This window comes from Tachysurus vachellii, chromosome 7, assembly GCF_030014155.1.
Source record: "Tachysurus vachellii isolate PV-2020 chromosome 7, HZAU_Pvac_v1, whole genome shotgun sequence".
Taxonomy (NCBI): Eukaryota; Metazoa; Chordata; class Actinopteri; order Siluriformes; family Bagridae; genus Tachysurus; species Tachysurus vachellii.
Genome location: NC_083466.1, coordinates 18340685 through 18363063, shown reverse-complemented (window position 1 = coordinate 18363063; position 22379 = coordinate 18340685). Strand labels below are relative to the sequence as shown.

General features: G+C 38.8%; 1 protein-coding gene across 1 annotated transcript in view; it reads left to right on the top strand.

Annotated features, from left to right (window-relative positions):
• dnah2 (dynein, axonemal, heavy chain 2) overlaps positions 1-22379 on the top strand; it is a 119874-nt gene that overhangs the window by 90041 nt on the left and 7454 nt on the right. The window contains exons 55-82 of the mRNA XM_060875481.1: positions 627-787; positions 876-1015; positions 2213-2345; positions 3256-3395; positions 3606-3816; positions 4043-4159; positions 5460-5601; positions 5869-6038; positions 6209-6325; positions 7002-7166; positions 7278-7403; positions 7514-7662; positions 7990-8056; positions 9279-9429; positions 9915-10063; positions 10260-10393; positions 10618-10762; positions 10955-11154; positions 12133-12259; positions 13851-14037; positions 14656-14804; positions 15666-15849; positions 16667-16857; positions 17823-18014; positions 18229-18413; positions 19462-19696; positions 20549-20700; positions 20829-20943. Coding sequence (XP_060731464.1) covers positions 627-787; positions 876-1015; positions 2213-2345; positions 3256-3395; positions 3606-3816; positions 4043-4159; positions 5460-5601; positions 5869-6038; positions 6209-6325; positions 7002-7166; positions 7278-7403; positions 7514-7662; positions 7990-8056; positions 9279-9429; positions 9915-10063; positions 10260-10393; positions 10618-10762; positions 10955-11154; positions 12133-12259; positions 13851-14037; positions 14656-14804; positions 15666-15849; positions 16667-16857; positions 17823-18014; positions 18229-18413; positions 19462-19696; positions 20549-20700; positions 20829-20943 — 4334 coding nt within the window. The remainder of the gene's footprint in view (positions 1-626; positions 788-875; positions 1016-2212; positions 2346-3255; positions 3396-3605; positions 3817-4042; positions 4160-5459; positions 5602-5868; positions 6039-6208; positions 6326-7001; positions 7167-7277; positions 7404-7513; positions 7663-7989; positions 8057-9278; positions 9430-9914; positions 10064-10259; positions 10394-10617; positions 10763-10954; positions 11155-12132; positions 12260-13850; positions 14038-14655; positions 14805-15665; positions 15850-16666; positions 16858-17822; positions 18015-18228; positions 18414-19461; positions 19697-20548; positions 20701-20828; positions 20944-22379) is intronic.

Sequence of the window (22379 nt, the reverse complement as noted above, 5' to 3'; positions counted from 1 at the left end):
CACATCATACACAAAAATGTGTGTATGTTTATCCATAGCTAACAGAGAAGACACTATATCTGTACATTCATTAGTGTGCATTTATCCACGACACTGACAGGAGTTTTTTGGTAACATCTTATACAGCAATGCCCCTGGTTCTTATTATTATTACCGAAGGGGTGAATCCTATTTAATACAGTGAGCTGTTTCCAGCTTCCCTGTAATATTTATACCGACAGGACACCGAAGCAGCTTTCTTCTGCAGTCAATATCTGATCCTATTAAGAATGCACATCTCCCAAATGAAGTCCAATAATTATATTGTCATGGTCCCTACCATTTTCCTGACCGTTCTGTTCCCTACTGAACTTTATAACAGAACTAATTAACTACTCTACTATACATAAAACAACAAAATAAGTATCCATAAAATATCCATTTCTTATTTCTACCACTCATGTTGGGGTGATAAATTGGACTAAATCTATTTTCCACAAAAGTGTGTTTTCGATTTTCCTGATGAAATATCACTGACCTTTAGACTCAACAGATGAACAGAAGAGTGCAAACACAATAATAAAGTTAATGAAGTGTTTGGGGTTGTTTTTGTAATTGCATAAATATAATTGCTGTGTCTAATACAGACCTTAAGAAGCTGTACAGGCAGACTGGAGTGGACAACAAACCCACTGTTTTCCTGTTCAATGACACTCAGATCGTGGATGAGTCGTTTTTAGAGGACATCAACAACATCCTCAGTTCTGGAGAAGTGCCCAACCTGTACAAGCCAGATGAATTTGAGGAGGTATGTCTGTTATAGATTAAACTTGAAGGTGTGTTAGCGTGTATGCGGATGTGTTTATTGATTGCGTTGGTATTTTTCTACCGTGCAGATCCAGAGTGCTCTTGCTGAGTCTGCAAGGGAGAACAAGGTGCCAGAGACTGCAGACTCAATGTTTAACTACCTGATAGAGCGTGTGAGAAACAACCTTCACGTAGTGCTGTGCATGAGTCCTGTAGGAGACCCCTTCAGGTACTTACTCTTCTGCAACAGCAAGATACATATTGAGTTCATTACATAAATAGAGAAAACAAGAAACCCCTGCTGCCTCTATTTCAACCAGATACTACTATATGAAATGAATGCCTTGTATGCTTGAATGGAATTGGGCCAAATTGGTGGAATTTGGTCAGCATTTGCTGAGTAGCCTAGTCCTGAAATCAAATCACACACCTCAACTATAATGATGATAATAAATACCGAAATGATTTCTGCAGGTCCAATTTTGTTCATGCTATAGTTTTCTAATTCAGTGCTACATTCAGAGAGAACTCAAAAAGAGCCCTGCAGCCATCTTATTATTTCATTTTTATGAGTTTCACAGTGCAGAAATCAGTGCACTGATATTCAGTCCGACTGGGAGAGTTAGCCTCCGACAAAGTGAAAGCAATTTACTGAGCCAGACAGAGAACCACTTCTACCTCACCTGTCATCCTGAGATCTTCATCAATAGTCAGCATGAGTGCTAGGAGTTGCCCGGTCCTGACCTTCCTTTCTAGTCTTCTCATTACTTACTGCCTTCACTTGGGTTTTATATTCATCAAAAACTCTCTATCTGTCTCTCTTTCTCTCTTATTATTCTCTTGTGCTCCCTCTTTTCGTCTCCCTCTTTAATCAGCGATTTGCATCCCTTGTCAGCATAACGAGGTGGCTTGTGTCAAGTGACCCTGGGGTCACACCTAATTAAAAATGACAGCATCTGAATCAAGCTGTGGCTCAGGCCGAATGGCCTTATTTGTAATTGGTGGGTTTATTACCATGGTAGCACTTTAATGGCAACTACTGGACCAAAAGGCAGCATAATCATGCATGACAAATCAGCAAACGAACACTGGATGACCTGTGAGTGCAGCAGGGAATGTTGGCTGTGTGTATGGAAGAAAATTATGTGAAATTAGTTAATAGCCACCCAGTCCTCCCTCTTAGTAACAGTAAAACATTTAGAGTTGTCTGAAGACAGAATTACATACAGATAGTAATGAGGGAGAATATGTAAAGTACATGGATTTTTTAACTCAATCTGTATGTGTGTGTGTGTGTCTCTGTGTGTGTGTGCCTCTGTGTGTGTGTGCCTCTGTGTGTGTGTGTCTCTGTGTGTGTGTCTCTGTGTGTGTGTGTCTCTGTGTGTGTGTCTCTGTGTGTCTCTGTCTCTGTTGTGTGTGCGTGTAGGAATCGTATTCGTCAATACCCAGCGTTAGTGAACTGCTCTACTATAGACTGGTTCTCTGAGTGGCCACAAGATGCTTTACTAGAAGTAGCTGAGAGGTATTTGGATGGTCTCACCTTGGGCAGTGAGGAAGGGGTAAGAAAAACGTGCGCACACACACACACACACACACACACACACACATACACACAGATACACACACACAGGCGCACACACAGAATGGTTAGAAAAAAAAATACAAAATTCAGTGTTGATTAAAAAAAAGGTAAAAGCCTTGTTGTAGAGAGAGGTCAGAGGTCTACAGTAACTCAAATAAGAACACCTGGGAGCAGAAAAAAATCTCAGAACACGACCGTAAGATCCAGGGCTACAAGCAGAAGATCACATAATGGTTTAACTATATATATATATATGTATGTATGTGTGTGTGTGTAAATGTATGTATAACTGCATACATAATTTTCACATCAATCATCAAAATGGACAGGTAAACATTGGAAAAATTTCACCCTGTCTTTTTCCAATCTCCAGCTCTACAGTTTCAGTGAATTTGTGCCTACTGTAGAATCAGATTTTTGTTCTCAGCTGACAAGAGTGGAACAAGATGTGGGCTTCTGTTTGTAGCCCTGGATCTCAAGTGCATGTTCTGATTTCTGAGATTTTTTTCTGCTCACCAAGAATGCTTATAAGAGTTTTTCCTCATCATTCAGTGTAAAACTTTTGTGTGCGGAAATCTCAGGAGATCAGCAGTCTCTGAAATGCCCAAACTAGCTTGTGTGGCACCAGCAACCATGCCGCATGGTTACTGACATCACTTTTATTTTTCTGATTGTGGTGTTTTATTTGTGTGTGTGTGTGTGTGTGTCTCCATACTGTCATACAGATATACAGTATATATAATATCTAGATCCTGCTTTAGCCAGATGTTCTATTAGTTGGGGTTAAAGAAGAATTGTGGAGGAAGCCTTTGTAAAATACAATTTTGTTATAGCTTTCACTTTAATTTTATTAGTTGAATTAATACCAGTTATATCCCTACCTGCAGATCCAGACCAAAGTGGCTTGTATCTTTGTGACCATGCACCAGTCAGTAGTGCAGTTTTCTCAGAGGATGAAGCTGGAGCTCAAGAGGCACAACTATGTCACACCCACCAACTACCTTGAACTTGTGTCTGGATATAAGAAGTACATATGCTTCTATTACTCTTTTAAGTAATAAAGAAGAAGAGCAAAATAAATGTAGAAAGATTAATGCTCTTTACTCTAAATATCTCTTTACATTTTTCAAAATTCCTTTGGCTACAATATTTTCTGTTCTCTTTCTCTATTTCTCTCTGTCTCTCTCTCTCTCTCTCTCACACACACACACACACACACACACACACACTCACTCAGGTTGTTGGCTGAGAAGCGCAATGAGCTTGGAGAGCAGGTGTCTAAACTGAGAAACGGTTTGTTTAAGATTGATGAGACGCGCAGTAAAGTGGAGGCCATGTCAGTAGAACTGGAAGACGCCAAGAAGAAAGTGGCCGAGTTTCAAAAGCAGTGTGAGGAGTACTTGGTGGTCATTGTACAACAGAAGAGAGAAGCAGATGAACAGCAGAAGGTGATTGGCAAATTGAAAAATATATAATGTGTATGTGATTACATTCATGGAGACATATTTACACCTGTTACTTTGTTGACCAGTAATTAAGGTGATGCTTCTCTTTATGTGTGGTTGTTTTCTAAACATAAATTAATTGGGTTAATTTGTCTATGCGCCTTCTTGTGTGTGTGTGTGTGTGTGTGTGTGTGTGTGTGTGTGTGTGTTCATTGCTTGATATGTGTAGGCTGTAAGCGCTCACAGTGAGAAGATTGCAGCAGAAGAGGTAAAGTGCAAGGCGATGGCCGATAATGCTCAGAGAGATCTTGATGAAGCCCTACCTGCTCTGGAGGAGGCCATGAAGGTGAGCTGAGTTTTATTCTGCTATACAATACTGAACAGCCAATATCTGAACACCAATAGCTGAAAAACCCTTTACAAAACTCATAGTGAGCTTATATTGCAATTTGCTATATACCATTGTGAGAAACGAGTTCTACATAAATAGATCATTAAAATGTAATCTTTCATTGTTTAAACGTTCGTCTAGTTATGGGCTTAACAAACAACACATTTCACGTTGACATACAGTGTCTCTGTTTAAAAAGATAATGTACAGGTAAAATATGCTAATCTCTAAGATAATGACCTTTTGGAGTCTGTAGGCATTCCATAGAGATATTCTGGTTTGATGTTCTCTGCTTAAAACACATGATTTTCCTCTTAAAGCTCAATGTCTGTGTAATACGGCACAAAAAATTAATTCCAGAAAAAAAAGTTACTTTAAGTGCTTTTCCATCTGGCCACAGAAAGTTGGATGATTTGCAAATGGAACAAGCCTTTGCTACTGGCTGTTATAATCTCGCTACTCCATTTGCAACACTGCCACAATGCTCTGTAGTCTGTGTCATAGTTTCATGTCATAGTTTATAGTTTATAAACCTTTTCTCACAGCTATAATTACATACTTATTAACAGTAGTACTACTAGTAATACTAATAATGTAAATACAAATAATTATAACAAATGAATTATATAGAAATTGTACCCTAGCCTATTATACAATCATCCATTCATATGGCAGCAGTGCAATGCGTAAGATTGTGCAGCTACAGGTCAAGATCTTCAGATATGGCCAATGGAAAAATGCCAATATGGCCAATATGGAAAAATGCCATCTCAGTTGTATGGTTGTTGGTGCTAAATCTGATGGAACCATCTGTTGATGTTTTTTTTAGTGTTACCTTTTTACAATATTCAACTTTCAAGTTTTGGTGAGCCTGTACACACTGTACAGTAGTAACTCTCAGTTCTGACACCAACATCCATATCCTGGTCAAAGTCACATTTGAGATCACATTTTCCTCCATTCTGATGCTTGAATCCTGCACGAATTTATGCATTGTGCTGCTGTCACAATTGACTGAAGGGATAATTGCACGAATGGACGGCAGTACAGGTGTTTTATTACAGTGGCCTTAGTGTGTAATTTGGAATCATTGATTGGCAGTTTTTTTGTTACAGATATTATTAGTGTGTAGTTCTTGCAGTTAGTGCCAGTAGACTCACTTTAAATCACTGCCTGTGTAGCTCCCATATACCAAGAAAAAAAATGGCTGAAATTGGGTCCCATGCTCTTAGTTACTTCCTTTCCTTTTGTGCAGGCCCTGGAGTCCCTAAATAAGAAGGATATGACTGAGATCAAGTCTTATGGCCGGCCCCCAGCACTGGTAGAGACCGTGATGCAGGCCGTCATGATTTTGAGAGGATGTGAGCCAACCTGGGCTGAGGCTAAGCGACAGCTTGGTAAGAGGCAGAGAAAAAGAGCATATATTTCCTGGTTGATCATTGGATAATAGATTTTACTCAAAGGAACTTGTGAAAAAAGGGGCATTAAATGTTAAAGAGAGCCGAACAATGCTAATATACAGAGCAGTGGGCAGTGGACAGGTAATCATCAATTACAAAGTACATTTAAATGTTTAAACACATACTCTTGAGCAGCTGAGCTGATGACTCTAAAATCAGTGGATTAAAATTGTCATTATACTCCACTGTCTCTGTGTGTGCTAGGTGAAGGCAACTTTATTAAACAGCTGGTGAACTTTGATAAAGATAACATATCAGACCGCGTGCTGAAGAAGATTGGCCAGTACTGCACACAGCCTGACTTCCAACCTGATATCATTGGCAGAGTCTCGCTGGCAGCCAAGTCTCTCTGCATGTGGGTCAGAGCAATGGAGGTAAGACCCAATATCCACAGACACACTCAAGTGTACTGACATTTATTTTATTACAATTAAACACTTCATGTGTGTGGTTTGTATATCTGCTTTGCAATCCTGCATTATTTTTAAATTAATCCATTTTAGCATACTTGAGTGTCCATTGTTTGTGCATATGTTTTTCTCAGGTATATGGGCGTATCTTCCGGGTGGTGGAGCCGAAGCGTGCCAGGCTGCATGGAGCCATGACTCAGTTGGCAGAGAAACAGAGTTCACTGGCCGAGGCCCAGGCCAATCTCAGAGAGGTCAGTGCAAGTGTAGATTTCACTATAAGCTCTAGCTGGCAAATTCCTTTCAAATTTACACTCGAAATTTAATTACATTTCATGTCTTAGTGTTTGTATGTATACACCTTATGAGCCTATAAGCTTGTATTGAGCAGAGAAGAAACAATTGTCAATTCATAATTTTACTACGAGTTTAATTTACCCACATACCTGGATATTTGACAGATGGACAGGTGAACAACTACATTGCCTGCAGTGTGTCAGCAAACTCATTCAATTAATTCATTTGCTAATTGCATAAACCAAAGCTTATTAATAACAGGATTGAGTTAACGTTCACTGTTGCAGCATTAAAATATTTCGAAAATCTGCACAGCATCGGTCTTAAATGTCAGACAATCTTCAACATTATTTAAAACGTGAATATAACACATGAATCATGTATACAAAATTTTAAATAAACTGGTGTGAACATGGGATTGTATACATTTGAATGTGAATTTTAAATACTTATTTTAAAACTTTGAATAGATTGCATGAAGCAAAATGTGTTCTGACCACCAAAGAGATTTACATTAGTGGAACAAGCTAATGATGCATGAAAGAAAAAGCCTAAGAGATTTCTTAAGAGGGATTTACGAGCTCATATGGACCACGTCTCATTACACGTGTTTTTTTGTGTCTGTGTGTATAGGTGGGAGAGAAACTCGACCAGTTACAGACACAGTATGGTGAGAAGCTAAGTCAAAAGGATGAGTTGAGGAAAAAGTCAGAAGACATGGAGCTTAAATTGGACCGAGCTGGAAAACTGGTGTCTGGATTGGCTGGAGAGAGAGTACGATGGGAGAAGACTGTAGAGGTGAATACAGACACATGCATTCACACTCACACACACACACACACACACACACACACACACACATATTGGAACAGGGCAATACTATAGACTGTGTTTTATTTTTTTTTGCAGGAGCTGGAAAAGGACGTGAGTTATCTAGTAGGAGATTGTCTACTGGCTGCTGCATTTCTCTCATACATGGGTCCTTTCGTGTCCAACTACAGAGATGAGATGCTTTCAAGCATCTGGATAAAAAAGGTTACTTGTAATCACCAGATATGACTTAAAAACTTTTCACATTGTTAATATCCTGTTTCTGTTTTTCTATACATTAGTCTTCTCTTCTTGTATTCACACTCTTTCTGTAGTTCAAGGAGCTGGAGGTTGTATGCTCGCCAGGCTTCAGTTTTGCTGTTTTCCTCTCCAAAGCCACAACCGTGCGTGACTGGAACATCCAGGGTCTTCCCTCCGATGCTTTCTCTACTGAGAATGGAGTTATCGTCACCCGCGGCAACCGGTCAGCCCTCACCAGACCAATCTTCCAAGACTATTTTGACAGACAGACCGTCTCTTGTGCTCATTAGAATAACGACAGTATCTCATGAATAATGATGACTAATGAATAGTGATAGCAGGGTAATTAGCTAAAGATAATAGTAAGCGCTGCGATGTGGACATCCATTTATAGACCAGTGCTAATTTCCTTACACAGAAACAGAAGGTCACCAGATGGGGCATTTTTTGGAGATTATGGATTATTATGAATTATTTGGGGATAATGTCTCAGGCATTCACAGTAATGGCTAATGTCTGTCTGTTTCTCTTTCTCTACGTCTTTCCCCAGATGGCCATTAATGGTGGACCCTCAAGGACAAGCGCTGAAGTGGATTAAGAACATGGAGTCTAAAAGAGTGAATAATCACACACACAACAGCACAATGCCTAAACATTTTCTGCACCAATTTTATACACTATGCTTGGTATAAGGATCAAATTATCTAGAGCTCAGTGAGAACAGGTGAGGGTTTGTATAGAAACAGAATGGAGACATGAAAACGGAAGGCATTAGACAAGATTATAGCTCCCTCCACATCGCAAAAGCATAACCCACATTCTGCAACGAGATTATCAACAGGGCATCACATCAGTCAGCCTACACATTTTAGTCTGAGTCGTGACATTGTGCACAACCCACAGACTCCAGTGCCTTTCTTCCCTTAATTAGTGCAGAACAAATGAACATCACAAAATCTATGGCACATTGAAAGCTGCATCGTTTCTGTCACTCATTCTTCTCACCTGCTTTCTGTCCCACTTTCTTTCAAACACTCTCTCTCTCTCCATATCTAGCCCTCTACACCGACAGTTCTATTAATACGCTATCTCGCTCTCTTTTGTGTTTTGGAGGCAGTTGTTCATTTCTTTATTGAGGTGAGATGGAACCTCTTTTCTCTCTGTGCTCAGGCAGTTTATAAAAAAGAGAGCACAACATGGGAGATGTTGATGGAGTATTTAGAGAGCAGAAATGACACGAGTACCACACATGCACGCACGCACACACACACACACGTATGCACACACAAAGACACCACTATATACATTTACACACCTGGGCTTGCATCTTTGTCCTGACCATCTGGTCACTGTGCTTTTCTCTGTCTCTTGTCTCTCAGCTTAGCCTCATTTGTTGTACAGGTTTCTGCTCTTCCCTTGCCCCCTTTTTCTTTCTGCCCTTCTATGTACCTCTGTCTCTTTTCCTCTCTGTTGGTCTCTCTCTCCTCTTTTCGTGCTGTTTCTCTGACCTTTTCCTCCTCTCTGCAGGTCCTTTCATGCTTTCATGTCTTGCTGGGGTGGCCAGTGCCATTCACACACTACAGCTAAATGCTGACATTTAGGAACAATCACGAAATGTCTTACACTGACAGTCCTGAAGCTTTTCTTTCTTCTCCCCTCTTACTATCGCTCTCTGTCTTTCTCTCTCACTCCCTCACACTCACATATTCTTTACTATCTATTCTACTATTTTCCTGCCATTTCTGCCCATGCTTTTATTATTCTTTCCCTCTATTGCCCTCCACCTTTTGACTCATTTTGTTATATTGTTTGTCTTGTCTTTTGAATTCTCTCTCTCAGGGGTTAAAAGTCATAGACCTTCAGATGCCAGATTTCTTACGTATTTTGGAGAATGCAGTGCAGTTTGGCTCCCCAGTTGTTCTGCAGAATGTACAGGAGGATCTGGATCCCTCACTGGCACCCATACTTAACAAATCTCTTACCCATGTTGGTCAGTCACACACACATGTACACACACACTCACACACAATGGAAACTTGTAAACATATGCTTAAATTTAGTTTCAGTATAATGTGTAAAATTGTGTTTGGTGGTATGAAAATATCTTTAAATAAATCTAATATACATTCATATACAGTATATAACAGTAACTATATATATAACATAAAACTACATAAAAATCTAATAGCTGGACTAAAAAAAACGTATGATGTCTTATGAAAATGGCTAATGGTGTCATGAAAGAGTAAACGAAAAACAATCAAGCTTAAATAAATTCCCTATATTTACTTCATTAAATGTTAATGTTGATGTTAGAAGCATTATCAGCTTAACTAGCAATAGCCATTATTCATTATTCAATTGGAATGCTCAAGTTCTTTGAGTGCCTGCCAGTTGCATGATGCCTCTGCTTGGAATCACAGTGTGTAGCAACCCCTGGTGTGTATAGTTGAGTGTATTTCTGTGTGCATGCAGGTGGGAGGCTCTTGATGAAGCTGGGAGATAAAGAGGTCGAGTACAACCCAGAGTTCCGTTTCTACATCACCACAAAATTGTCCAATCCACACTATACCCCCGAGATTTCCACCAAAACCACCATAGTTAACTTTGCTGTGAAGGAACAGGTGTGTGTGTTGGTTTGACTAGTGCATCTCTAAAAATAAAAATATATTTGTCATTCATCTTGAAGTGACTTTTTTTTATAGCTAAACCCTGAAAAAACATATTCCACCACTGTAGTGTAAATCAATAATTGATTTCTGTGGTGACAGGGTATTTTTATAAAGGTCGCTGTGTCCTTGATATTGTATTTGTGTGTAGGGTCTAGAGGCTCAGCTCCTGGGTATAGTGGTACGTAAGGAGCGTCCTGAGCTGGAGGAACAGAAAGACTCGTTGGTGATTAACATTGCCTCAGGCAAGCGGAAACTACAGGAGCTAGAGGATGAGATTCTTCGGTGGGCTACACACACATAGATGCACACATACACACACTAAACGCCTCCATTCAAACAAGCCCACATATTTTATAGCACTACATTAACACCTTTTATTCAAATGACATTTAGAGAAAAGGCTAAATTAACACATTTCCTAAATCCATCAGTCAGTTTTATTCTTCAGCAGCATCATCCTTATACTGTATGCCTGTGTGTGTGTGTGTGTGTCTGTCTGTGTGTAGCTTGTTGAATGAAGCAACTGGCTCTCTGTTAGACGATGTTCAGCTGGTGAACACTCTGCAGACCTCCAAAGTCACAGCCACAGAGGTGTCAGAACAACTGCAGACCAGCGAACAAACGGAGATCAATATCGATACTGCCAGAGAGGTGAGAGAGAGAAAGAGCAAGAGAGTCAAAACCAAAAAGACAATAAGAGAAGGAGAACGGTGCAGAAGGATTTGTCTCATTGGACTAATTGTTGAAAGTTTGGAGATTAAAAAAAGGAAGCTTTAAAGATAAGACACTGACTAGTAGTTATATCAGAATAAAAAACATGAATGTCGTATGTATAAATTTCAGGCTTATCGCCCCTGTGCCCAGCGTGCTTCCATCTTGTTCTTTGTGCTGAATGATATGGGCCGTATAGACCCCATGTACCAGTTTTCTCTGGATGCCTACATCAGCTTATTCAACCTGAGCATAGAAAAAAGTGATCGCAACCCCAAACTGGAGGAGAGGATCACCAACCTCAATGACTACCACACCTTCGCAGTTTACAGGTCACTCATCATTACATCACACACTGTATACACAATAGCACTTAACACCCCTACATGTCTCTGTATATAAGAACGGATGCCCACTGATCAGAATTAAATATGAAAATCTCTTCCATACATCAATTAATTCCACCCTAAGTCCATGACCTTTAATTTTTATTAAAAAAAAAGATGTCACTAATTTAATAAATGTTATTGTTTACAGTAATAGAATTATATTACTAGCTATACGAGCATTGTTCAAAGTAATAATATAGTGATCTGGTCTGCAGTGGCCTAAATAATTCGGGGGAAAGTCGGCGAAGTCAGCATTGTAAACCGTATCATAAGTTTAATGAGGTCCGCATTTCAGAAATGTGTTGTAGTCCTTATAAATAATACTGTATTCATTCATAATAGGACAGCCTATTTGCCTAAAAACAGACACTCTTTGTGTTGAACTAATTTATGCAAAAGGAGCATCTATCTATAGGAAAAACGTGCATGTAGATGTTTTTATTGTCTACATTTTAACTAAAAACAAACTAGTGTCTGCTTTTTGCCCTAAGAACTTGGTGCATAAAAAAAAAATTCTAAACCAAGGTCCAGAACTGCGCTAATAGCTAGTTATGATCAAGAGTGTAGTATTAGTCATTTTCTACCCCTTTTTATTTAAAAGCATATTGGTAATAGTCTTAGCTATGAAGCATTTCAAACTTGTCAGCTGCAGACAAGTGAAGCGTTGTTGAAATAGGTTGCTTGTGAATGTCATGTCTCACCAAACCACTGTGTATAATACGACGGAATGTTGTTCATTTATATTTCTGTTTTGCTCACTCTGTGTTGTAACATGATATGTGTGGATCAGGTATAGGAATATAGAAATATATGCGCAACATGTCAAAGAGTGATTGGCAGTCATTTAATTTCTTTCCTCAAGGCTTTGAGCTTGAACATGATGTTGTTGGTTTGAAAATCATCAGTGGTTCGTGTTTGCAGGTACGCTTGTCGAGGTCTGTTTGAGCGTCACAAGCTGCTGTTCAGCTTCCACATGTGTGTAAAGATCCTGGAGGTGGCTGGCAAGCTCAACATGGATGAGTACAGTTTCTTCCTCAGAGGAGGGCTGGTAAGCACCCACCTGTAGTCTCAATTAACCTATTTAGTCTGATTTACATAAAAAAGATGCATCACATACGTCATATATCACAAATTGTATTGTTATTGAGTTGAACTAGTATTTTATTATCACAGCGTAAATCCGTGATATATTTAGCATGCTAGCAACTCAAAGTGCCCCATAATACAGGTCCATCTACACCCACATTACTCTGTCTCATCACAGCACACACCATTCGCACTAATCCTACCATGACTTTATCATATTACTATGAATAATCACACACCCTGCTAGTAGCTTGGTTACTATGAGCACATTGCGATTCTTGAAAAACAGCAGTTTGAACATTAAAAAAAAAAAATACGATCAATGTTCAGTTGTTTATCTCAACCCAGCCGCACTAAATCAGTGGATCCTTAACGCTGTACACACTGTTTCACCGTCATCTATCACCTTCAGCAGCAAATCGCTCAGACCTTAATCTGCACAGATGCTTTGTCTCACTTCATGAACAAGAGAAAAAACTTTCACACAGTATTTTGTTTCTGACAAACAGCTTCAACACTTTTTCAACACAAATTTGTTACAAATGTGCATATGGCCAAGAAGCCGAGCATTTACACTCGGTGTTTTCCAATGCATTGCGCCTTTTATTATTTATATATGTACTTTGAAGCATAGCTTATTGTATTTGTTGTAGGTGAAATAAATTAATCAGCATGTCACCTCTTAGGTCATTGGAACAGGATTCATTATCTAACCAACTAAACAATCTGCACAAATTGGTATTAGATAGAAAGGCCATGGCTATAACATATATAATTTAGTATTCATACAAAAACCTGAAGTCGATGCATCAGACATATAGGTCTATGTTTCTGAATTGGCCTTTATAAAAAAAAAAAAGGTATCACCAATACTCTGAGGATTGACATGGAAACAGTAACAGTCCAGGACAGTAAGCTTTTTGTTTAAAGCCTTAAGGATTCCCAATCCTCTCACACTACTGCTTCAGAATCTCTGTCTAGCCAGTTACATACTTTTTTCCATATAACTTTGAATTTCTAATATTTGCTTCAGGGATTCATTCCCAAATCCTGATGCTGCCACCACCATGCTTTGCTGTAGTCATTTTGTGCTATGTTACATTTGCTAGGCTTAATTCCCTCTACCCTTCATTACAAGGCAGATCTGTTAAGTGTGTTTGCTAGCGGAGCAAATAGTTACCTCAAGGGTAATTTAGATGTGTCAAAGCTGTTGTGAATCTTTATGAATTGATGAATTATTTTCAACAATAACAAATCATTTGTTTTAATAGTGAATTTAGATTAATAATCCAGATCTTTGTGGAGATCTAGATTGATTTTTTTTTTTTTAATGAGTAGCAAAAATTCACACTTAAATACCTTGTGATTCCATTTTTTTTCTCCAAGGGGTGTTATTTTGCTGGTTAGTTTTTAAGACAACATGGCTTTTAAGGCTTTCAAAACTCTTAAACAATATAGTTCTAAATTAGCCCCATGTTTAGCTAGTATTAAATCGTGTCTGTTCTGGAATCCTTGGGTTTCCTCATGTCTGTGGGTGTATGCTGTTGTTCCAGGTCCTCGATAAGGAAGGTCAGATGGATAACCCATGCTCAACTTGGCTGACTGACTCTAATTGGGACAACATTACTGAGCTGGACAAGCTAGCTAATTTCCATGGGATTATGGCCTCATTTGAACAGTACCCACGAGACTGGAACCTGTGGTACACCAGCTCAGAGCCAGAAAACGCACCACTACCTGGTAATGTCTGTGTGTGACAGCACTTTAGCTGTAACTGTGTCAACTCATCTTTGTGAATCATTCCAAATGATTTTTTGACTCACTTTTGTCTTTTATTACAAAATTAGTGTTTATTTGCTCTGTTGTCTTTTCCTCTATCTGTGTCCATATAGATTAATGTGACGCTCTACTTTCAGGGCTGGCCTTTCATTTCCTTTGATTATTTTTCAAATCTAATTATATTACTAAGAGCTCTGCTCAGTATTAATACAATATATGGGAGAACACGCAGTACATTGAAAACTCTGTTTGTTCAACTCAATAATGTAATTATGAATTGTAATTTTTTTTTGTAAAAAGCAAGCTCTCAAGAGGTCTTCATTTATGAAAAGGTTTATAGGAAAGATAATATTTGCCTGTCACTTATCTCTTGTTAATTAATTTCCTACTTCATCTGTCTTATCCTTTTTCACCTTCATTTTTAACCCTTGCACCTTCTCTTGTCTTTATTTTTGAATTTTTTTCACTTTCTGGCTCTCTACAATTTGCAAACCACCGCTTTCGTTTCTCCGTGCCTTACGGCTTCCTTCTGCTGCTTTTCCCCTCTTTTACTGTGTCCTTATCGCTCATTCTCTTTAGGGGAGTGGGAGAACGGGTGTAATGAGTTGCAGAGGATGTTGATAGTGCGTTCCCTAAGACAGGACCGCGTCTCATTCTGCGTGACTTCCTTTATCATCAACAACCTGGGCTCCCGCTTTGTAGAGCCACCAGTCCTGGACATGAAGGCTGTGAGTTATAAACACACACAGTATGGAGCGCAGACATGTTAATATATTTTCGACATTACCTCAGTCATTTACATATAAACATACTCAACTCCATCTTATAAACACATTTAAACAATGCCAAACACATGGTGGTTTCCTTACTGTAACATCGAGGTTGATGTAAGTGTACAGGTAAGCTGTACATACCAGTAAGTGGTAATGCTTAAGGTGTTGGACAACTGTTTGGAAGGTTGTGAATTCAAATCCCAGCATGACCAGCCCTGCCATGTCAGGCTGCTGGGCTCCTGAGCTAGGACCTTAAACCTCAACTGCTCAGTTGTATAAATGAGATATATGTAAGTCGCTCTGGATATGTGCATCTGCCAAATGCTGTAAATGTAAATACCAGTTGTGAATATTAATTTGATTGTGCCCTGTTATTGTATAAATACAAATGAGTTTTTCTGCTAGAGAGATAATACAAGTGCATGCCTGCACGTTTTGTGAGCTTAAGACTAGAATACGTGTTCAAATTATGTAAAGAAAGCTTTTTTTCTCTACACCTGACTAAAGATGACTCAACCAGTTATGACGCACTACCTGAAATGATTTGCAGTGTGGCTTGTAGCTCGTTACATTGCATAACAAGTCACTATGCAATTTGGACTGCTATTTGTGTTAGACTTCTCTTGTCAAGTGTACTACCACATGTGACACACAGAATGAACATAGGAACCAAAGAATCACTTTAAAGGAGTAGTCTGTCATTTTCAGAGCCATTTGCTCTGCCAGGGAAAGAAATTTGTAATTTCAATGAAATTAGTGATAAGTCATTTTGTAAAGAAATGGTAAAATGATTCATCTTGTATGTTTGTGTTTTAGGTGTTAGAGGATTCCACCACTAAGACACCACTGATCTTTGTGCTGTCCCCTGGTGTGGATCCCACTGCTGCCCTGTTACAACTGGCAGACACATCCGGCATGGGCCCCCGGTTCCAGGCCCTGTCTCTGGGACAGGGACAGGCTCCAATCGCCACGCGCATGATAAAAGATGGCGTTAGGAATGGTAAAACTTTACATGCTGTCTCATCATCTCCTCTCTTTTTAGCCAGTTCCGTTATTTCTCTCTCTTTATTTTGCCGACCGAGCAAATTAGGCATGTTGGTTGATTAAGGGTGTTTATCCGAAGTAAATGGACCGGAAAACATTTGAAAGTTAACTTCTTTTTCATTGTTAAAAAGCAATGTGTGTACTTTCTCTAAAGGCCAATTCACACAACAGTTTCTCCATGCCTTGTGCCTTCCTTCATTTTTAATTGTCTAACTTACACTCATTCCACAGACCAACTGCACTTCCATTATCAAAAATGCAACCCATCACTATTTATTACATAATTCTGCTTAAAGACCACCTTACAGAAAGCCACTCAAATCACACTCATCCACATTATATGTAGTGATAAATAATATTTGTTTCTACAGTTATACCCATGAGATCAACCTAGGTAATGCCAATAAACATTAATATTAAACACAAGGAAGCCTACAGAGGCATTGCTCATGTTTCACTGTCTTAGACACAATAGTTATAATCATATTTTGGTCATTGTTAGTGTTGACCTAGACTTGTAATTTTATAATTTTTTTATTACCTCTTAAATGAAAGGCTTTAATTGGGCTGGAACACAGGTTTCTTTACAAATGCACATTCCCTTTAGAGGCTTAGTAAGACCTTCCTTCTTCCCTAATGTGCTTTGCTACCATCTTAGATGGTATTCTATGGTACAGAGTGAGTCTATCTACAGTGTAGAAGTGAGCTATTCAGGCAAAATCCACCATAAAATTGATTTCTGGTCAATCTTACTTTCTGTGTGTGTGTGGTAGGTCACTGGGTGTTCTTGGCTAATTGCCACCTGTCCCTGTCATGGATGCCTCAGCTGGATAAGCTAGTGGAGCAGCTACAAGTTGAGGAACCTCATCCAGACTTTAGGCTGTGGCTCAGCTCTTCTCCTCACCCAGAGTTCCCCATTGCAATACTTCAGACTGGCATCAAAATAACTACTGAGCCACCCAAGGTATACAATAAACACACAAAATAGAAACGCTCACCTTCATACACGTTTTTTCATGGTGGCCTGGTCATATGCACAGACCAATACATGCCTACACATGCAAGAACTCCCTACACACGCCATTCTCACATACTGTACTGCAACACTACTGTATACCAGTCAAGTGGCTTCCTAGGGGGCCAAGCACCCAAAAGTATCGGGAATAAATTAATTAAATTTATAAATGTATACATTGTAAAATACTCTTACACTCAGCAAATGCAAATGAATATGTAATGGCTGCACTCCCGACAGTCAGCAAGATAACACTGACTAAAAAATGATGTAAGCAGAAGAGGCTAGACATATTGTAGATAACTCAGTAGATACTGTATAGCCAAAACAATCCATATAATAGAAACTTTCCCTGTCAACCCAAATGGATTTACAATGGCACTGTCACAGTCAAAACTTTGTTGAAGTAATATTTACTGAAAGAAATAAATGATATGCTACATAATGCTGTATATATATATTTGTCGTGGCTACAGCTATTTCCCTGAATGCTTAAAGTTGATTATGTAACAGAGAAAAAAGAACTATCTATATACCATCTGTATTATGTTTGCTGTATAGTTATTGGATTTTTTTTTTTGTGTGTGTTTACTTTATTATATTTTTGTTTGGAGTCATGATACAATAATGGCATTTTGTTTAAAAACAAAAACAGAAAAAACTTTTCAGTGATCTGAATCCAGCCACATCGTGAAATGGACTGGCCTTATTGAAATATTGGCTTTGTGGGGTTTTCTGTCACATCTTTGGTCTTTTATTGAAAAAAAAAAAACTCTTTTGTGCACTTATTGATCAGAATTCAGGAGGACTATTCTTAAAAGGCACATTGATTCCTGTAATGCCAAGGGTGACACACACACACACAGAAATACTGTAGACAAATATACACAACTCTTCCATGTTTCTCTTTACAGGGAGTGAAGTCGAATATGAAACGGCTGTACCAGCTAGTGACAGAGACTCAGTTTTCACGCTGCACACAGCCCATCGTCTACCGCAAGTTGCTCTTTTCCCTCTGTTTCTTCCACAGCATCCTGCTGGAGCGCAAGAAGTTTCTCCAGCTTGGCTGGAATATTGTGTACGGCTTCAATGATTCTGACTTTGAGGTAAAGAAAGAAAGCTGTTGTTAAATAGTCTTGCTACTGGAGAATTGTTTGATTTTAGGCAGGAAAAAAATGTATTTTTGGGAAAGCAATTATCTGATGACACATAGGCAAAGCTCTACAAGCTTACCTAGGAGGCAGAGCATACAATTACTTCTGCCTCTTGCCTCTTCTCTTCTCTACTACTTTTATCTGCCTCTGTCTGTTTCTGTAACAGGTTAGTGAGAACTTAATGAGTCTGTATTTGGATGAGTATGAGGAAATCCCCTGGGATGCTCTGAAGTACCTCATCGCTGACATCAACTACGGAGGTCACGTTACGGACGACTGGGACCGTCGTCTCCTCAACACATACATCAATGATTACTTTTGTGAAGACACCGTCAACACTCCTTTCTTTAAGTGAGGCTCACACACATTCATTTATTTGGATGCAGGCACACATGCAAAAACATTTGGCACAGTGTAGTAACCTTAACGTCTTTCAAATATTAAAACACGCTACTTGAACACACGGAAGAGCAAGAGCCCCACCATGTGGACATATCTAGAATCACACATGCCCACCAAAACACACACACACACACACAATTCTGTACATATTAAGCACACATTCAAGCCTAACAACACACCTAAGAGGTTTAATGAAAGAATTAGTTGCTGTGTCTAATCTTAGTGTATATGTTATAATGCTATAGGAAAGACTCCTCGAAGTATCCCTGTGTCTAATGCAGTGTTTCTAAGTACTTGTCCTGCAGTGAAAACTTTAGTATTTGTCATGCACAAACACATCATTTGAACACACAGAAGCACTTGTTAAACAGTTGATGAGCTATATCAGTTGTTCTGGGATCATGGGACAGATAGAATGTTCAGTGTACAGATGCATGTGCTTTAGCAATGGAAACATTGAGCTAGCGTGCCACCACTGTGTGGCTGTTTTGTAACAAGGTACAACAGCTCCCCTATGTGGTGCATCTTTTATTTACAGTATGTAAAATTAACAAGTAGCTGGATTAGTTATTGCAAGTGACGTGACTAAAACACTAATTCAATATAATATATGTTATATGATCATTGATGTTAGTTTGTTCCACCCAATTTCCATTATCAGTAACCATAGCTGTGGTATAGTTATTGGTAATCTGTTTCTTGCTTGAGAGAATAAGCAATAAGTATTTATTTCCAGATTTCACTGTTCTTTTTTCACTAACTTGAATACTGTGCTAGGTTATATCACAATAAGAACATTCTTGGTTTCTGTGTGTATGTTGTTTGCATGATACCTGTTATAACCTGCTTATCCATGTCTGAGTTTCATGAGCCAAGTGTCTAGTCTTATATATGCGTTCAGTTACAAGTTATGAGAATCATGAATAAAAAGTATGTTGTTTTATTTTTTTAATAATATATAAACTCCATGTCTGTGTCTGTATGTGATGTACTCTAGACTGTCCTCCTTGCCTACTTATTATATCCCTCGTGATGGTCTTCAGCCTGTGTATCAAGAGTATATCAACCTGCTCCCTGCAGTGGAACATCCAGAGACATTTGGCCAGCATCCAAATGCAGATATTGCCAGCCAGATCTCTGAAACACGCACACTCTTTGACACACTCTTGTCACTTCAGCCTCAGGTCACCAGCATAGCAGCCACTGGAGAAGGACTTAGCCGTGAGGACAAGGCATGTCTTTGTATCTCTTAGTACTTTTCTACCGAATAGGACAGTGTGTTACAGCATGGTACAGTTACTAATCTGAAACCAGGACTGTACCTGTGTCTATTTCCCATTGCATAACATAGGACTTCTTTGGTGGTTAAGGTGTGGTATTAATCGATTTAATGAACATTCCTGTAACCAGAATGTAATTTGTACATACAGTTTGCCATAGAGCTTGTTTTACATTAAAGTGACTGAGACACTATCACTTATCTTCCTCACAGGGCTACTATAAGTCTGCTATAAGTATTCTACAAGTCTGGTAATTGAGTAAGTTTCTGTAATGGAAACTAGAGGACCCAGACAAAGCCCAATACTTATTTAAATCTTATTTAAAACATTAATGTGGGTGAAAATATGAACATTATTTCATATATTAACATAACATGTTAAAAATTTGAAAACTAAATCCACCAGGAAGCAGGACATTAAAAAAATTTGAAGAAACTGGCAGGCGATCACTACACAACCGCTAAACACTGCTTACTGTCAGATCAAATAGCTAACATTCTTTTAAAATCAGCCATTTGTCAAAATCAAGTGACACCTCATGAAGATTGTTGTTGTGTGCTCTTAATACCCTAGATAGAAAGGTTGCCAAGTTCACTTACAAAATGTGTTACTTGGCAAAGAAATTAATGAAAACACAAGGGATTGTGGACTTATTACTATGCTATACCACTCTGTCTGGAAGGGTTTTTACGTGTGTATTTTTGGATGGTGTAAAAACCTTGTGCCATTTCACTGGATAAGAAATAAAAGTCAGATTATTTGTATAATTCTATATCAGTATTTTATCTCTGTATGTGCATGAAGGTATTAGAACTCTCAGCTGATGTGCTTCAGAAGATCCCAGCAGAGGTGGATTATGAAGAGACACGGAAACTGTTGCAGGATGATCCCTCACCCCTTAATGTAGTACTGCTGCAGGAGATACAGAGATACAACATTCTTCTGCACACCATCAGGTCTGTTTTTATTTGGAAGACTGAGTCGCAGGCAGAGACTGATAGTTGTGAGAGTTGTGAACTATTTAAAGTGATGCATATTAAAGTGCTTGGTGTGTGTGTGTGTGTGTGTGTGTGTGTGTGAACAGGATGTCTCTGACAGAGTTGGAGAAAGGCATTAAAGGTCTGGTTGTGATGTCCAGTAGTCTGGAAGAGACGTTTCAGTGCATTCATGATGCCCGTGTTCCTCCCCTTTGGGAGAAGGTAAGACACTTGTAGACTACTCCATCATATCATCCAGTGTTGTTGTTGTTAAAAACACACTAGCAGTGCTAAAGGTGAAGCAGCAGTTGCCAAATGTTTGTAGTCAGATGTTTGACTGATGACATTTTTTGGAGATCATCAAGATTAGAAAGTGTCTTTTTATTCTGAACCCCAAATACTTACATTCTGCTTTTGCTATAAGTAATATCTCGAGATTATCTTAAAGATATGGGCTGGATATGCATGCAAGCGCAGAGTATTTTATTAACAGTGAAACAGATGTGAACAGAGACTAGCACTGCATACCAAATACAAACTAGACAAGAATAGAATACACATATTGGCAGAGACCCTTATCCAGAACAACTTATATTCAAGCTCATTTATACAACTAAGCAGTTGAGGCCCTTGCTCAAGGGCCCAGCAATGCCAGCTTGGTGGTCTTAGGATTTGAACTCACACCCTTATGATTAGTAGTCCAGCAGTTTAACCTCTGGGCTACCATGAATATATGCTACTCACAACAGACATTAGACACAGTGTGCTATATAAACATGACTTATAAACATAGTTCTGGTGTTGACAAATCTGACATTTGTTTGTGGACTTCAATCAGTTCACTCATTTTAAACCTGAAAATAGAAATAAGCTACATTAACAAATAATTTTATCCGTATGGCTCACATAGCAATGGTGGATGATTTACATTTGACTTTGTATAAAGAAGATATCAGCTGAGAGGAAACTGTCATCAGATCTGTGTGTGTGTGTGTGTGTGTGTGTGTGTATAATTCAGGAATACTTTAAATCTTAATTTGAATTAGTGTCCATTTGGGAATCATCATGTTGAATAGGCTACATTGTGTAGAGGATGCTATCACAGGCACAAGTGCTTTTGTGATTGGATAGAAGCAAGTTTGATTACATCTAAGAGCTCTTGTTTTTTTTCCTGAGTGCTGAAACTCTTAACCTTTGCTCTTGGTTCTCAAACAGATTTTTTTGCTTGATTTTTTGGACTTGAATTTTAATATACAGACCACTGCTCACATCCAGTTATTTTTCAGTTGTCTTTTAGGCATTTGTGCATTGTATACTAAATGTACCATCTGTATTTGGCAGTTGAATCTAATAATTATTAGTCATATTATTGAAAAGATGTACACACCACGGCTATAGTAAATCATCATGTGAAGCGCGTGAAGTTGTAATCTGCGAGTGCAGTGCCCAGTGTTGGAGAGGAGCTGGAGTGGATTAAATGAATGGTGAAGTGCTGGAAGGTCACAGTGTTAAAGAAGAGGCCCATGCACTCGCTACACTGTTGAGGATTGGATTGTGAATTTATTCCTCTCACTCCCTCTACACTTTTGTCTTTCTATTATAGACACACAAACACTCTACTGGAACACCACATGCTTGTAAAATACAATCTCTGACAT